At 46.3% G+C, this 17,871-nt stretch overlaps 1 protein-coding gene across 2 annotated transcripts in view; it reads right to left on the reverse strand.

Moving 5' to 3' along the window:
• Positions 1-17,871, reverse strand: part of HUWE1 (HECT, UBA and WWE domain containing E3 ubiquitin protein ligase 1) — a 74,022-nt gene that overhangs the window by 25,422 nt on the left and 30,729 nt on the right. Inside the window, exons 25-51 of one of the 2 annotated variants that reach the window (XM_080987512.1) lie at positions 17,026-17,220; positions 13,817-14,033; positions 13,520-13,642; positions 12,929-13,163; positions 12,240-12,470; positions 11,977-12,099; positions 11,601-11,696; positions 11,033-11,302; positions 9,606-9,758; positions 8,475-8,602; positions 8,014-8,095; positions 7,578-7,754; positions 7,323-7,482; positions 6,874-7,232; positions 6,446-6,641; positions 6,005-6,181; positions 5,509-5,654; positions 5,074-5,140; positions 4,538-4,752; positions 4,115-4,326; positions 3,268-3,450; positions 2,773-2,945; positions 2,412-2,560; positions 1,908-1,983; positions 1,297-1,395; positions 861-994; positions 331-502 (exon numbers count right to left, since the gene is read on the reverse strand). In XM_080987512.1, the coding sequence (XP_080843638.1) occupies positions 331-502; positions 861-994; positions 1,297-1,395; positions 1,908-1,983; positions 2,412-2,560; positions 2,773-2,945; positions 3,268-3,450; positions 4,115-4,326; positions 4,538-4,752; positions 5,074-5,140; positions 5,509-5,654; positions 6,005-6,181; positions 6,446-6,641; positions 6,874-7,232; positions 7,323-7,482; positions 7,578-7,754; positions 8,014-8,095; positions 8,475-8,602; positions 9,606-9,758; positions 11,033-11,302; positions 11,601-11,696; positions 11,977-12,099; positions 12,240-12,470; positions 12,929-13,163; positions 13,520-13,642; positions 13,817-14,033; positions 17,026-17,220 (4,548 nt within the window). The remainder of the gene's footprint in view (positions 1-330; positions 503-860; positions 995-1,296; positions 1,396-1,907; positions 1,984-2,411; positions 2,561-2,772; positions 2,946-3,267; positions 3,451-4,114; positions 4,327-4,537; positions 4,753-5,073; positions 5,141-5,508; positions 5,655-6,004; positions 6,182-6,445; positions 6,642-6,873; positions 7,233-7,322; positions 7,483-7,577; positions 7,755-8,013; positions 8,096-8,474; positions 8,603-9,605; positions 9,759-11,032; positions 11,303-11,600; positions 11,697-11,976; positions 12,100-12,239; positions 12,471-12,928; positions 13,164-13,519; positions 13,643-13,816; positions 14,034-17,025; positions 17,221-17,871) is intronic. The other variant, XM_080987511.1, reaches the window with a different exon arrangement.

Here is a 17,871-nt window from a genome sequence, read left to right on the forward strand (position 1 = left end):
GCCTCCCAAATTCCAGAGCAACTTTTTGGAGCTAGAAAACAGATCATGTGCTAGAACACAGCACTGATCATGGATAAGGCAGGAAAAGGAACTGAGATGAAGCTGAATGTGGCCAAAGCCTGGTTGCCTGATCCTGCCTGTTCTGGGCAGTGGGAGGAGACAACCCATTACGTGGATGCTTCCGTCCCACTGGACAGAGAATGCTATTCCATTTCAAATAAAAGCCCAGCTCCCTAGTCCATAGGATGTGGGGGAAAGCTTAGCATCCTGGCTCCCAGCCCCCCCAGAATCAGCCATGTCCTGTGGCTTTCCAGTTTTTAGAGTTCTTACTGGCGCTGGAGAACATGTTGTCAAACTCAATGATGAGGTCATCTTCACGGTCAAAGCGCTCAAAACGCACCAGTGGGGAGGCATTCATATCAGGGTAGTCTTCATCTAACTCCATCTCGGAGCCATCATCGTCATCTTCCTCCTCTTCGCCTTCCTCACCTTCTTCATCATCCTGGAGGGAAAGTTATCACCAAACACAAGGCTAAGCAAATGCCGGCTAGAATATGGCATCCTGAAAACCAGTCTTCATACCGCCTCACTCCAACTTCAGTCACTCTCTTTACCTGGCACCACAAACTGAGGCAAGGAAATTTTTGGCTCTCACACTATAAATTACTCTAGATCTAAAACCCAAACATCATGGTGCCTAGCTCCCATTAGCTCCCCAATAAAAACCTATTACATGCTGTCCTCAATTGTGACCACCCCTTCCCTGTTATTTTTGACATCTGTCCCACAGCCTCCTATGTTAAGATCATAAAGCACCCACTGGAAAGACTTCTGCACTGCCTTTCCTTCAATGCCCTTACCTGGTCATCTTCATCCTCCTCCTCCTCTTCTTCCTCTTCATCCTGACTATCATCTTCATCCTCATTGCTGCCACTGCTGTCTTCCTCCTGTGTGTGCTCCTCTTCATCTTCAGGATCCAGAATATTCATAGAATCTAGAGAAGATTAGAGAGTGTAGCTATGGTGAGTTGGCCCCTGCAGGTTAAGCGAAGATTCTTCCAGTTACCTTTCTGGCAAGTTCTATCTTCAAACTCCTTTTGCCAGACAGGCAAAACCTCACAAAGCCAGGTCTCAGAAACCTCCCCCTCCTCTTGCTTCTCTTACGAGAGTGCAAGCCTATAACAACCCTTCTGCATCATGCTAGTTCACCCTTCTCTTGCACTTACCCTCCCCCTCCCCCTCCAGGGACTATAGGCACTTCTACTGACTCCATGTAACATCGTAGGCAATGCCTCACCTTCCCTGTTGGCCTGTAATGTGGAAGCCTGGCTGAGATTGGAAGGTGCCTCATCCATCAACACATCCTCCTGAGACTCATCCTCTCCACTTCGGCCCACTGAAGGACATAAAGGATGTGTATAGGGCTTAGCAAAGTTATGAGCAAACAACCCTCTCCCTTTAGAGGACCTTCTGGGCAGTCCCTAAACTTGATGGCCATTTATCTTTGAGTGCCCGTTATGGTCCTGATGTGATGCTGCTTTCCATATACAGATGGCAATTTTCTTGGCAGTTATAAAGCTACCATGACAAGCCTCTTGCCTCTCAGAAGTTACCCCACCCACCAATAATTGTATAGGAATAGATTATCTCTATAATGGGCGAAAAAGCAACACGGACATATATCTGATACAGCACCCATGCTGTGTGATAAAGAAGAGCTGCAGGGAGGAGGAAGAGAGAAGAACAGTAGATGATCTCTACCTGGAGTGGTCTTATGAGGTAGGATTCTCTACAGCAAAGCAAAAAATGCATTTGGTTCCCTCAGAGGCCACACAGAGGAGGAAAGGCAGAGAGTCCAGAGATCCTGAAGGAAAGTTCTGAGGCAAAGTGTTGGGGCTTTGTACTCACCTATTATTGTACTATTCCCTGAGCCACCATCCTGCTCTAAAAGCTCATCGATCAGGTCCTCTAGCTCATTTTCCACCTAGAAGATGGTAAAGACAAACACACTGGTGATCTCCAGTTCTTTACAATCAAGTCTCAAAACCGTAAAACAAGCTGCATCACCCTGACTTCTGAAACAAGTCTGATTTGTGCTCTACCCAAGTCACATGCTATATACGACAGGCACCCCAGCCTCAGGTATCACAATCTAAATTAAGCAAGCAAAGGGTCATTTCAGTTTGTGCAGCTATCCAGATTGTACTCATTAATCTCAGAGCAAAGCTGTGATCAACAAGTCTTCATTTACACACTCCTCTGCATATAGCCCTAAATAAATTGCAACTTTAAGCAACACAAGCAGGAATGGAAGCGATCCCAGCTATAGGTCACCAACATCCCATGCCTTAAAACCTGTGGCCACCTCCTGCATGCAATACAGGCAGGGTCCCTGCAAGCCACCATCAATACCTGCATCTCCTGCGTGCTCAGCACCTCAGGCTGTCCAGCAATCACCACGGCATCGCTCTCCGTTTCACCATCCATGATGTCACCATCTGTCACTTCTGCTTGGGCCACATCATGGTCCTCCTCCGGGGCCTCTGCTTCCCCGCTCTCCCCTGTAAGTCAAGGTCTCAATATTACCTTCTCAAGTCATCCTTGAATTAGCTTAAGTGGCAGACTAATGGAGACTCATAATGGAAGTCAGAAAAATTCCAGGCCAAGGAAAGGAGGGGGTGGCAGGTGTGGATCTTATCGTGGAACAGGTTGATGAAAAATCACAGAGAAGAGGTACGTGACCCATAAACAATGGATGCTGAGGATGGCATACCTGCATCTTGTTGGCCACTGTTGGCATCTTGTGCTGCTCCCTGAGCATCCTGCTCCGCCTTGCTCTTGCTCGAGGCACTTTTGCTACCGAAGAGACTACTGGGCTGATTGACAATTCGTGATAACGTTTCCAAGGGTTTCAGGGCTGCATTTACTGTGTTGGCCATGTTGGGACTTGGAGGAAAAACACATGCCAATATAAGTTTCCAGACTGTGAACAAAGGTCTTAATAGCAAAGCTAACCTTAGCTGGGGTAGAACGAAGAGAAACCTCTAGTGGGAAGATGTCATGATTCTACCTGCTCTCTCAATATGCCAATTCAATTATGTTCTAGAGATAGGGGAAAAAACTTTCTAAGGCCAAATCTTAATGGAAGGGATTGTATCTGTCTTCTACATTTGGTCTTGTACTGGTCCCCTACACCAACTGTTCAACATCATCCCTGATCATGAAGGAGGCTCCGTTCCGTCTCCTTGCGGTTAAATAAGCCACTTACCTGGACAGATCAAGGCTGTGAGGCACCCTGGCCAGGTCATTGACCAACCCCTTCTTGAGGAAGAGGCGGATGATGTTGTTCATGCCATTGTGCTGGGTCTTTGCTGTGGCATTGCTGTAGAAGCTAGAGGTGGATGGGCATGATTCCATAATGGTGCTGATGATGCACATGACAGCTTGCAGCCTAGAGAGTGGAAAGTGACATTTCTTTACTTCCAGAACAGTGTCATGGTTAGCAAATCCTGCAGTAACCTGCCCTAATCCCTGTAACAGGAAAGATCTATTTTCCTGCAGCAAGTATTCTAATTTAATAAAGTGACAGAGAACCTGTGACCCTCCAGATATTCTACAGCTCCCATCCTCCCTGCCATTAGCCATGCTGGCTGGGACCAATGGGAGCTAGTGTCCAACAACTTTTGGCGGGCCAGAAGTTCCCCATTCCTGATTTACAAAATATTGTACCTGAAATTTTTATAGTCGTACCTTGGCTCCTGAATGCCTTGGTAATTGGACATTTTGGCTCCCGAATACCACAAACCCGGAAGTGAGTGTTCCAGTTTGCTAACATTCTTTGGAACCCGAACATCCAACATGGCTTCCGATTGGCTGCAGGAGGTTCCTGCAGCCAATCAGAAGCCATGCTATGGTTTCTGAACGTTTTGGAAGTTGAATGGACTTCCAGAACGGTTTCCGTTCAACTTCCAAGGTACGACGGTACTACTAAAAAGAAACATGATTTAGTCAAGACCTTTGCTGGGGTGCAAAGCTACAGGAACCTATTACAGGAGAGTTGTCATACAACACCCTCTTCTCAAGTGCTAATCAATCCTCAACACCTTCCAGCTCACCTGGCATGCTTTTCAGTACTCTCTGTCATGGCCAGTGCCCGACCCAGGGCTGCCTTCACCTCATTCACCAGGGCCACCTGGGCATCTGTGCCACTACCTGCGGCAGCCAAGCTGGCTAGGAAGAGGCGCGCCAAGGCTGGTGTATCTTTGTCTTCTGCATTCTGGGTGTGAGGGAGCAAATGGTCCAGCACAAAAGCCAACACACTACAGTCCTGGAAAGACAAAATGAAAGATAGTAGCGAGAGCAGGCCAGGGTGGCCTAGTCATCTTCTTTCATCAGCAGCTCCTCCTCCCAAGCAGTCTAACCAAACTCACTCCTCTTCTCTGGAACCTAGCAGTGCTGGCCCCAAGTCTTATTTTGCATTTACCCCACTCCTAATCCACAGTTCCTTAGGCTTGTTTCGTTCTTCCAGGGCTTCTCACCTCCTTTATCAGCTCAGACTGGCCCACAGTATAGTTGTAGTTGGCAATTAAGGTGGCAATGCCAACATATGAGCGCACAAGCTCTGCCAGCAGCCTCAAGATGGTGGATGTAGGCATAAGTGGCTTGCTTCCCTTAGCCTTCTGCTTGTTCTCCTCTGCTGCTTTATCACCCTCCTTATCCTTCTTGTTTTCTCTTGATTCTTCAGGAGTGGAGGCTGTAGGACACAAGGGAAAAGGAGAACCAGTGAAAGAACTGCTCCCTGCCTCCCTCCCCACAAAGTTTCGGGAGAGACATGGTTCCAGTATGGCAGATGGGGCTTGATCTCACTTTCAGGAAAAAGACTGAGGGGCCCCATCTTTACAACTAAGAGAAATGAGACTGGCGTCCCATCACTTGAAGTGACTGAGCAGGGGAATGTCATTTTGGGTCTGTTTTAATCAGGGACTAGTATTTCCAATCGCAGGATAGCTTGAAGGGAGATCCCCGGAGAGGCATTAAGACACTGTTGTGTCTAATCAACAAAGATAAGACTTACCATCTCCTTGGGGAGTTCCAGACTGGGGAGTCTCAGCAGCTGCACTATCAGCAGCAAAAACCTGAGCCTAGAGAAGAAGGACAAAGGCAATGAACAAAATGGTGCCGAATGGCCTAAAATCCACCAACAGAGTTCCACACATGACAAGGCACTACAGTTTTCACTGCCATCTGCTACTTTGGAGCAACAGAGAGGTGGAATACACAGAGGTCTCAAACCGTAAGAAATCAGAGGAGCAGTCAACATCTAAACAATGCTTCAGAAACAGTCCACAACCCCCAACAACTGAAAACCTCAAAAAGCAAAAGGAAATAAAAGAGCAAAAAATGAGATGCTATGGGATTCATGATACTGCTGCAGAAAAAATGGCTCAATGATTTTGACAGCTGATAGATGTTACTGTGGAGTTTGGGTTTTTGCTTCTGGCAGACTCACATTGATGCCAAAGCCGGTCTGAGAGTCAAAGTCACTGCCCTGACGGGTTAGAGAGCGATACTGCTGGTACATATCATCTCCAATTTCTTGCAGGATCTGGCTCATCTCCTGGTTAGTACTGCTTGCCTTGGGTTCAGACTTGTCTGCTGGAGAGGGGAAATGAAACCATGACCACCATTGACAATGTCTCTTCAGAGAACGGTTATACATATATACATGGCAAATTCAAAGTGTTTATTTCAAGAAGCTGGTGTGGTGTTTATCTTACACCCAATTCCATGATCTGAAGACTTGCTGAAAGAAAAGCACTTTGTTATTACTAGTCTTTTGGGGATGGGAAGTGAAATGGTTAATACGGGGTTCCAGCTTTAATAAAAAGGACTGCTCAGAAGGGAGCTTCTGTTCAGGCAACATGAAGTCCTCCTCAACGGAACGAGGCCCTTGGTTCCCCCATGCACAGAAATTCCCACCCATCCTGTCCCAGGCTGTCATGTACCTTCATCAGGGGCATGGTAGGCAGCCAGAGCATTCAGCATGTCATAGATCACCTCCTTGATAGTGTCAGGTATGACAGGCAGTGGTGAGGGCTTTACTGGAGTGGTTTTTACCAGCTGCACAGCGTTGGGGCCCTTGATCCGCAGGTTCTCGAATTCGTCATCAGAGGCTTGGGGAGCAAAAGGAGAAATAATAAAAAAAACTAGAGCAGCCAACACTGGTAAAGGAACCTGGGACTTAAGGAGGGAAGGGGCTTAGTTCTTTGCCATTTTTCCAGCTGCTTTTTATTTTGGCACAAGATTACTATGGGATTCATAGTTCTCTTCTATCTCTGACCCAGATCTCCTTCTACCTCAAATTATGATGAAGATCCTTGTGCAAATGGGCACACAGCATTAGCGTGGACACTGTAGGAAAACCAGCAGGGTTCTGAATTACTTACCAGTTCCAGAGCCACGGGGAGCAGGCAGGGCAATGCGAATGCAGCCATTGGCCACCTCAGTGAAGATCTCTGGGTTGCGGCAAGCAGCTGGGCCCAGCACTCGCAAAATGTAGTTGATCTCCCGAGAGCCCAAACTGCCTGACACGACACCTGAAGTTGTGCTGCCTGCTCCACTGGTGGCTGCTGAGCGCACAACCTGAAACAGACAAAAAGAGAAATGTGTGTTCATACTGGCAATTGAAAAAGCCAGTTCTAATGGACAAGGCAATGGAGATTTCAGGAAGCCCGAGCAATTACTGAAGCAGCAACACTTTCCATATGCTGTCTGAGCTGAGTCAAGTCTCCTCTTTAGTGTGCAAGACCTATACAGAAGAAAGCTTCTAAGACTCTACCTTCTCTATGGTGAAGTCAGCAGAAGCAAGCCATACCTTCTCCATGGTGTGATGGAGTGTGCAGGGATCCTCGATTATGTGTCGGAAAAGAAGGGTGACAAGAGGCGTGAAGCCGTTGAAGCCAGAGCTCTGCGTGAGACCCAGGATCATGCGTGTGCTCTTGAGCTCTGCAAACATCATGGCGTATTTGTGGTGGCGGGTGAGGCGCAGACAGAGGCGCAACGTGGCGTGTAGTGTGTCCGGTTCCACAGGAACACCCAACATGCTGACACAGGCACGGATCAACACGGTAACCATTTCCTCTGTCAGGCCCTGGATGAGGATCTCTGATGGTTTGGCCTCTTCTGAAGGTGCTTCCTTCTCAAGGGTGAGACTCTCAGTAGAAGCAGGGCTATCTGATGAGGGAAGATAAAATAGGTCTGAGGTTACAAGTTCCAGTCTCCTACTTTATAGGTAACTCAGTGATGAGACTACATATTCAGTACCATTTGCTTTCTCCTCCTTAGGCTTGCTTTCCACCTCCTTGCCTTCCTCCAAGGTTCTCTCCAGCTCTTGTCCATTGCCCTCTTTCATACTCTTACTGAGCCGGGGCACCCTGAGCAAAGTCAACATTACTGGACGCCTGTTCCCAGTTTCTTCATTCACCTGATTAAGGAAACAAGAGGGAGGTTAAGACTACCATACCCCATGTGCCCAACGACCTCAGAGAACACCCATGACAACATTCCCAACGCCTATACCTGCACCATTGTAGTGAATTGCACAGTATAGCGCCGACGGCCAGCAGTGAAACGAACACTGGTCTCTCCTGCTTTCCACGCTGTGTCGATGGTGCTGTTGTTGCTTGCACTATAGCTACACCAACGGCCTGAGCGATCGTCAAACCAGCGCCAGTTGTTGCCATTGGCTTGGAGGTACTGGAGAGAAAGAATACAGATTCTTAGCATTTGCAGACCTACACTGCAGTTCTCTCCATGTCTACTCAGAAGTGAGATCCATAAAGTTCAATGGAACTTGCTCCCAGTTCTAATAAAAGATTGCAGCCTGGTTGTATGTATTGCAAATGCCACCGCTTATTTGCCGTGCACACTCACAATTCCACAGTGGCCAGGATCCTTTCTTCCAGTCCCCTTCGTAATAGCTTGCATTTCCCACACCACCACCCTGAGCTCATACCTTGTTCATCTGGGCCCTCCTCTTGGAGGAGATAGCTGTCTTCTCATAGAAGTCAATCAGCAACAGCACTGGGGTGATCCACCTGTGGGAGGCAAGTTAATTACATCAGCTAAGGCATCCAACAAAATATATTGCACGGGTTCCTAAGCCAAGATACTGCAGCCATTTTTGGACTAAAAGCCTGTCAAGGAAACAGTAGCAAGACCTTTTGGCCACCAGGCAAGCTAGCTTAAAAAAACACATTGGACTCAAGGAGGGAGGCAAACCCAATTTCATTCCAGGTTAGTAACTGCATCCAGCATTATTAAACCATTATGTATTTCATTAGGTACAAATACAAAACTGGTAGCTTCTCCTCACAAGTAAGACCAGAAGCAAAACCCAGGTGCTGTATATCAAAGTGTGGGTAGGCCTGGCTTGGGGCTTTCCAGCTCCATCCTATATCCTGTTTTGTTGCTTACTTTGGTGTCTGCACTTCCTTTTGCTCCTTGGCAGCTTGCAGGCAGGGCTGCACCACTTCTAGCAGTTTGATCAGAACGTTGAGGATGCCGCTAGATTCTACAACACGAGCACATGGCAACTTAAGCTCCTGCAGGGAAACAAAGGTAAAGAGGTTGGCAACCATGCAGCAGATAGGACTAATCGGAGCACAAACTGACCATTACATTCAAAGTTCTAAGTGCTATCATCACTTTACAGCCAAGTGAAGGGAGAACGTGAGGCATTTTCTTTTCAAGTGCATGCTCTATTGTACAGGTCCTCAGAGTAGTTCACATCTAACAGCATACATCAACCTCTTTATCCAAAGTTTATTAAAGTGTTTTTTGACATACTGTAAGCCGCCCACAGTGGCTGGGGAACCCCAGCCAGATGGGTAGGGTGGTAATACTAATACTACTACTAATAATAATAATAATTGTTGATGATGATGAATGAATGAATGAAAAGCACAACTGTCCTGTAAAAATTACCCCATCCCACACAACTGTATGCTGTAATACAGCATTCCTCAACCAGGTGACCTCCAGATGTTAGCAACAGCTCCCATCAGTACCAGCAAGAATTTGGAAGGCATCAGGTTGGGGAAGGCTGGCCTAGTAGAATGCAATCTGTAGCTGTGTTCACCAAAATTATTTGAAGTTGAGTATTTTGTGGTTGTATATATATTTCAGTGTCAAATATGAAATATGAATTTATTAATGTTAATGTTATATAACACATACAGACACTGCTTAACATATAGATGCCTAAGTAGTTACAAAGGAAAACCCTAAATGACAAAGTATCATGAACTAAAGTGATCAGGTCCACTCTCTCTATCAAATAATTACATTCCTTATGCTCTATATCCTGGACTTTGGGAAGTGAAAACATCTAGTGATTAAAGCAATAAAACAGCACGAGAGGGCTATGAGATAAATGCTATATGTAAAGAGCAATCCAAATTCTATAGGAAAACATGATAACTATCACCTCAAAGGCTTGAAAGTCCAGTCCTGACCCTCCAACCCCACCCCAGGTAAAAGTTGAACAAAGACACGGGGTAACTGGTGGGGGGTGGGTACGTCTCCTTCCCCTTTCCTTGGACTCACCTCAAAAAGTAAAGTTAACAGCAGGATGCGTGTGGCCAGGTTGGAGGCCTGTGGCAGGGTAGCCATCTGGCTGATCCACTCCGAGACAGTCTTGGTGTCGCTAGTGGTGAGGGGCAGAGCTGCTTTTATGAGGACATCAGCGGCTTCCCACACCTGCCAAAGAAAGGGCATGTTATGAATGGAGTGGATAGCCTTTCTTGGACAGTAGTCTTAATCCATTACAGAACATCCAGAACACAATGGCACTAAGATATCTGCTCAGAAGGCTATGATGCTAGGCCCCACAGGCATCTGGTGGCAACAGGAAGTTAACTTCTAAAATTTAGACCTAAGCATATCAAACACTGACCTCTATGAATTCTACCTGGAGACATGCTCTTGTTAATTTGTTATACCTTGGGTTCCACATTATCTCCCTGCTGCCCCCCAGCTACTTAAACAGAGTTTTCCCCACTGAGATAAATGCTTATATTTCAAGAGAGACGTATAGCATGTATATTCAGGTATCCCCCCGCTTACATGTGTTCAATTCACGTGTGACCGCACATACGCATGGCTCCAGAAACCTGGAAGTGGGGGGAGATACCTGATGACCCTCAGCAAAGCCCTGCTGCGCCTCTAGCTCATGAGGAGACCCTCCCCGAAGGGGACATCTTTTGGACTCTGGGGATGAGCCAGAGATGCAACAGGGCTTTGCTGAGGCTCCCAGCTGACAGCTGACGTGTGGCAAAGCCGCTGCTGCAGCAACTTCCTGCGCATCAGGCAGAAAGCCCCGCTGTGCCTCCGGCTCACGCGAGCCAAAGTGGCAGCGGGTCTTCTTGACCAGCTCAGCTGATGCACAGGGAAGAAACTTCTTCCACACACATCAGCGGGGCTTTGTTGAGCTGACAGGCAACTCCCCATTTTATGAGATTTCAGTGACACGTGCAGGGATTCGGAACGTAGCCGCTACATAATTGGGGAGTCGCCTGTACCGTTACACTGAGTTACCCTGTGTGTACACATCTACCTCAAAGCCTCTGTGGCCAACTGAGCTTCCTGCTTTGTACACAAAGAAGAAAACATGCAGTTTTCAATTGGGTTCTGGATTTTTCCTAATGTATCGTACATTAAGCAGTCCTTGGGAGTCCTGTCATCCAGCACACATTGTGAGGCCCAATTCAGATATCATTATCTTCTAGGATCTCAAATCCAAGCTCTAACTGAACCCAATGCTTGCAGCCTGTCTTCCAGATTGTCCCTGAAAACCAGGTGAACTTAAGTACCTAAAGAAGCCTTTTCCTCTTCTAGAGCATCTTGGATAATCACCTAGGCTAACAGAGCACTGGGATAATGCAGTCTTGTTCAGGGCAAGAATAGCATAAAATGTATTGTTCAGAACGCCTCCCAATGTAAAGAGATTGTGTGGTCTTGGTAGATACACTCACCTGATTCACCACTTGCTTGAGGATCATGTCTCTGTAGTCAGCCCCATTGCGCTTGATGGCAGTCATGATGAGGTCGCAGACACGGTACACCGTGTCTGGCAGCTCATCCAACAGGTGGAAGCAGCCAGGAAGCATGGTGTCTGTAAAGCTGTGCAGCTCTTCTTGCTCCAGAGGTTCGGCATCCTGGAACTTCTCTAGACACTTTGCCTCCTCCTCCTCTTGCTTCTCCCTGGCCTTACGTTCTTCCTCCTCTTTTCGGCAGGCAGCTTCCTAGAGAGCAGAAACGGCTGGTTATAAATATTGCTTTCACAGCACCACAGACTCACCTGCCTGCCTCCCTCCCTCAAGGATAAGGCACGGTTCCTCTGCTATTTGCAGCTGTCCTATTATTATCAAAGAAAATTGAGTCTGTGATATTTACATTGTCATGACCACAGGTTCTCACCACATTTCTGCAACCTTTGAATTCCAGGGTGCATATGCCAGCCCACTCCCGACTTCTTTCCAAGAACTTCACCAGTATTCCTTCAACCCAGCACTTTATGGAATCCCCTTATGAAGCCTTTACCTCTGGTGATTCAGCTCTTTGGTCCATGGGGATGTCTTGTCCCAGTGACATAGCAATGGCCCTCATCATTTGATCTTCTTCAGACATACTCAGATCCTGTCATACAACACAGAAATAACCCTGTGAGGTTACAGAACTCAATGCAAGGGAAACTAAACAGTTCTCCAAACAGTCTACAGGGCCTAAATTACAGAATTCAAGTAGGAAGAGACTACCCTTTGGGTACACTGCTTATCCTCCTGGCTAAGGCCACCACAACTACATTAAATTAGCTTGCAGTACACATTTTCCTTCAGAAGTATCAAGCTGGAGAGAGTGGCAGCCCAGGAATATGCCCTTCCCCTGCTACTTAGTCTTAGCTGCTAAGTGGCCTTACCCTAACAACACCACCCATAAGTGGAGGAGGATGGGTCAGCAGATACTCTGTAGCTTGTTCCATGGTGCTGGTATTCAGCAGAGCTTCCATGGCATGCTCCCGTGTAAAGCCCATATCCATCAACTGAAGAGAGAGAGACAGGTTTTTAAAAGATCAGAAATGCAGACTGAAGAGACTGTTGTAGAAGACACAGCTTGGATGGAGTATCTCTGGATGGGAGGGTGCTGTTTTGTGGAATGGTGGAATAATAAGTTGATTTCTACCTGCTGCAGCTGCTGTTGGTTGACCTGGGGCTCCCTTCGGGCACCACCTTCCTCTTGCCCTGCCTCCTCCTCACTGCGTGCTCCTTCTTTCTCCTTCCCAAGGCGCTCACGGATGACAGGCTCTCCACGCAGGATGTGGCACAGAATGGCCAACATGGACTCTGCCATGCGTCCTCCATATACCTTCAGTGGCTTGCGGTTCCATAAGTTCTTGATGCAAGTGAAGGCTGCCTGCACCATGGAGAAAGAATTAGCAAACTTAGTCCTACTTGGGTTACATTTCTTAAAGAAGAAGGTGGCAAAATATGTGTCCGTGTGGAGGGGAGGGGAATCATTCAAAAAGAAAAGGGCAAGAGGTTTCTCAGTATGGTGCATTCTGCATTAAGTAGCAAATTCTGTGCTTGCAGGGAATTGTGCAACACAAAACCCTGGCTAGGGATATTAACAGAATTAAATGTTTATAATTTAGCATTTATATAGCATTTTGAACTCTCTATAAAGCGTTTGATGAACAGGTTTGTTGTAAGGACTACCGAGAGCACCACATAGGTCAGCTTTATTAGACTATAACATTAGAATAAAATAAATGATTTGAGAGTCCTTGCCACAGTCAAGTCACATTGCACCAGATTCTGGTATAATGGTGCCTATAGACCTATAGTATAAGCTAGATAGGAGAGGCTGCTCACCTTCTGTGTTACCACGAGGAAGCGCAGGGCACTGAACTGCAGGTAGTTCTGCCCACCTGGCAGCTTGGCAGGCAATGAATGGGGAGATTCCAGCACTGTGGTGGGATTCACCATTTTCTCCACCAGCATAAGCCAGGCATCCAGAAACTCTCCTGTGCCATCAGGTAGGTCTGGGTGTTCCAGGCCCTCAGCGACAGGAACTTTGCCACCCATGGAAAGGGCCCAGTTGAATGTTCTAAAGGAAAAAAGGAATGAACACAAATAGTGTCACAGCCTCTAAGCATTTGGACTTGAATGTTTTTCCTACAGGATCCCACAATGTTATGCACCCGCATTTGGGCCCCATTTATTGATCTTCCCGCTGACTTGAAAGCTACTTTTCACATACTCCTTGTGCCACCTCCATCAGCCACACAATTAGTGTCATTAGCAACGTATGTTATATTAAGTAATTGAACAAACAATGGATGACAGAGGCCTTAGTTTTTCAATCTCATTTTTTGACTACAGCACATAAAACTACAGAACCTTCAAACCCAATTTTCTGTCTCCTACACTAGAAAAAGTGGCGTGCAGTAGATAAATGCTTACTCAAAGAGTGCGTTGTGGCCCCCCGAGCACAAAAATTTCTGCAGCATTAGGTGGTAGGGATACTTCCGCTCATCAAACAACATTGGTGAGGTGAAACCCACAGAACAGATGAAAAAAGTCAACCTAGAAGAAAAACAGATTTAGATAGTTAGGCCGATGATTCTGCGAGATTAAACACTGTATTCTTTAAGTCCCAGCACCTCAGGAAGAGTATTTACAAGCATCCAAGCCTAAAATTTCCTTTCTTCCTGCAAACACTGTGGAACTTGAGATCAATTTATAGTAGACAGGACTCACCGGAAGCGGGGGGTGGGCGTGTATGGTGGGGGCTGCCAGGAAAGCCCCTTTGTGAGTAGTTTGGTCAGTGCTGATGCTGTCGAGCGAGCAGCCGGTGTGGGAGCAGTAGTGGTGCTAGCAGCATGGTGGCTCCGGCGTTGTCTTACTGGAGAACCTACACACAGCTTGACCAGCAACCCAAACAGTTCAGCCAAGGCACGGCCTAACCTAGAAGAAGCTGAGATACAGAGAGAGAATGAAGAACTGATTCTCTTTACTTGCAGGAACTCTTGGTAAACTGTGACAAAATAAAGAAGCTTATGAGGACTTTCCACCTGGTGTTGGCATAATCTCTAATTTCCTGCTTTACTGAGAACCATAAAGTCATAAAATCATAGGATTGGAGAGCTGGATGGGATGCAGAGGTTCAACCAGTCCAACCCCCTACACTGCAGGCATCTCAGCTAGATCATAAATGAGACGAGTATCCAACCTTTGCTTAAAAACCTCAAAGGAAGAACAGTCCACCACCTCTCGTAGGAGTCTGTTCCACTGTTGAACAGCTCTTACTGTCAGAAAGTTCTTCCTGATGTTTAGTAGGAATCTCATTTACTGTAACTTGGAGCCATTGGTTTAGGTTGCACCCTCCAGAGCAGGAGAAAACAAGCTTGCTCCATCTTTCATGTGATAGCCCTCTAGATACTTGAAGATAGCTATCATATCTTCTCTCAATCTCCTCTTTTCTAAGCTAAACATACATAACTCCCTCAACCGTTCCTCATAAGGCTTGGTTTCCAGGCCCTTGATAATCTCTTGGTTGTCCTCCTCTGCACATGTTTCAACTTGTCAATATCCTTATTCAATTTTGATGCCCAGAACTGGACACATCATTCCAGGTGTGGTCTGACCAAGCCAGAATTGAGCAGGACTATTACTTCCCTTAATCATCTTGCATCCAGATTCTATCTTCTGAGGCATTAGCTACCCCTCCCAGTTTGGTGTCATCTGCAAATTGGATGAGCAGCCCCCCAATTCCTTCATCCAAGTTGTTTATAAAGATGTTGAACAACAGCCCCAAGAACCCTGTGGCAGGCCACTTTTTTCCAGGATGGTGAGGAGCTGTTACCAGCTACAAACCCACCTAAGAGTTACCTCTTCCAGCCCGCATTTCACCAGCTTTTCTGCAAGAATACCATGGGGGACATCAAAAGCCTCACTGAAATCAAGATACACTATGTCCAGCGCATTCCCCTGATCCACCAACCTTATAACATTCTCTCTCTCTCTCTCTCTCTCTCTCTCTCTCTCCCTCCCTCCCTCCCTCCCTCCCTCTCTCTCTCTCTCAAAATGAGATTCGTCTGGCAGGACTTGTTTTTGAGAAACCCATGCTGGGTCTTAGTAATCACAGCATCCTTTTCTAAGTGCTCACAGACCAACTATTTAATTATATGTTCTAGGACTTCTCCTGCTACTAAAGTCAAGCTCAGCTGTCGGTAGTTACTTGGGTATTCTTTTTTCTGCTTTTAGAAGATGGGAACATTTGCCCGCCTCCAGTCCGCAGGGACCTCACCTGTTGTCCAAGAATTCTCAAAGATTATAGACAAAAGCTCTGAGGGTACACCTCCAAGCTCATTTGCATGGTCAATAGTCAGGGGTGATGGCAGCTGGAGTCCAGCAACAGCTGGAGGGCAACAAGATGGGTGTAGCTTATCAGGCCCTGGAGAACTGAATTCATTTAAAGTAGCAAGGTGTTCCCTTACTACCTCTTTTCTTATCTTGCGCTTCAGCTCCCTCCTTGCATCGTTTCTTCTGTTATCACCTGGTTGGGCACTACTTTCCTTTTGAGTGCAGAGGCAAAGTAGGTGTTGAACAGTTCCACCTTCTCTCTGTCATCCAATAGCATTTCTCCATCTTCTCCACGCAAGAGACATGCTACTTGCTTGTTCTTCCTCTTGCTTCAAACACAGCCAATGAAACTTTTTATTATTATTTTTAACCTCTCTTCCAAGCAACTTGTGTATACTCTTCCTTTGTGATTTCTCCTTTCTTCCATTACTTTTACGTTTCCTTCTTAAATCTCAGCTCATCTGTAAACTCCTTATGCAGCCACACTGGTTTCTTCAAGTGCCTCCCACTTTTCTTTCCGGAATTGTATGCTTTTGTGCCTTCAATATTTCACCTTTAAAAAACTCTCATCCAACTTGGACTCCCTTCTCTTTGAGTATTTCTGACCATGGGACTACACCCAGTAGTTCCTTAAGCTTTTTGAAATCAGCCTTCTTAAAGTCTAGAGTGCATGTCTGACTACACTCAGCTTTCCCTTGCCTGTGTGTAATAAAAGCCAAGAAGACATGATCACTTCCTTCCAAAGTTCCCTGTACCTCTCCTTTTTGAACGTTTGGTAACCTGCTTGAGGAATGCATTATCCAAGTCCTCAGTCCGGCTTGGAGGTCTATAGAAGACACCCATAGTAAGGTCACTGTTGTTTTCCTTCCCTACAATTTTTACCCATGTACTCTCAACCTGCCTTCATGCTCCAAGTCATGAATCTCTTCACAAGTGTACATATCCCTTACATATAATGCTGCCTCTCCCCACTTCTGGTTTGATCTATTGCTTTTGAGCAGGTTGTACCCCTCAATTTCTACATTTCAGTCATGAGACTCATCCCACCAGGTTTCAGTAATGCCTGTCAGGTCATGTTTGCCATCCTGCATTAAGAGCTCAAGTTCTTATTTCTCGTCTCCCATAGAGACAACTGCATTCATGTAGAGACAACTGAAGCCATGAGTCATTCTTCTGCACAGTGCTGCCTCTGTCCCCCGTCACCGCCACCCCTCTCTTCCTTCTCTGAGGAGCAGCAGGAATTGTTTTGTACATTGTAGCTTCCACCACCACCTAAGTATGTTCTGAGGTCTGCAACAATTGTTCTTGCTCCTCTGGCCAAGAAGCAGTGTCCACAGTGAGAGCATGAAATCAATTCTGTAGCTCCGGAGACATACTTTATTCTTTCTTTCTTAAAAAGGATACCCGAAACCTAACACATCTTATAGCTTCAGTAAAGGAAGGGACATGTCATATTCCAGTGCCTTCTCTTTCTACTTCAGCATAAAAAGGAAAACAAGGAGCAAAATAGCATACAAAGAATTTTTGACTCCCAGCTGCATATTCTGCTTAAGCTCTTGTCTCTTTTCTTAAACCCCCCCCCCCCAATATTCTCCTGCTCTCACCTGACAAGAGGGGCTTGATCTGTTTGATCCTGGCTGCCATGGCTGGAGTGATCTTTGACTTCCCCTTGGGATCAGAGGAACTGGGCTCATCTGTTTCCATTGGTGCCAGTGTGTCACCATCCAGGCCAATTCCTTCTAGCAGGCCTTGAGCAGAGGCTTCCATGCTCCCAGCTGCCACTGCCTCCGATTCACCATCTGCAAGAAGAATATGTTAAATTACTAGTCTTGCATTCTTCCAGTTCTAAGTCAAGATCACTTGGAAACCTGGTTCTGTGAGCCTATTTTCCACAATTCTACTTAGGAGGTACCAAGAGTCCATAAATTCAAATGTGCAGACAAAAGGTCCTGGGTAAAGCAATCGCTGAAGAATGTAGCTCTATCAGTTGAGTTTAGGAGTTTGGAAAGGGATTTATTTATTTATTTATTTATTTATTTACATTGGGGTCACCAACGTGGTGCCAGCAGATGTCAGTGTGTTCACTGGTACCTCCTATGGCACCCACAAAAGGTCTCAGTAAATAATCCTTAAATATTCAGGATGCACGAGACATGGCTTGCTCTTCCTTATGAGCGCCTGTTTGCCCTGACTGGTTCAGCCTCTCCAACACTGAACATGCCCCCTTAAAGCATGTACATGTCACTGGATACCAGAGGAAAGATGTGAAGAGCTTCTGTGACCGACCACATCAATGATGGATCTAGATGCCTTCCCTCCCACACTGACTGGGGAGGGGCATGCTTACATCATTCTGTGGTCCTGTCTTTTTTATCTATATATTTCCCTCCTACTCCTTCAGATGTGGCAAACATTTTGTGTTAAACTGTACACCCACAGCAACTATCTTG

Source organism: Podarcis pityusensis (genome assembly GCF_964106645.2).
Source record: "Podarcis pityusensis genome assembly, chromosome: 17".
NCBI lineage: Eukaryota > Metazoa > Chordata > Lepidosauria > Squamata > Lacertidae > Podarcis > Podarcis pityusensis.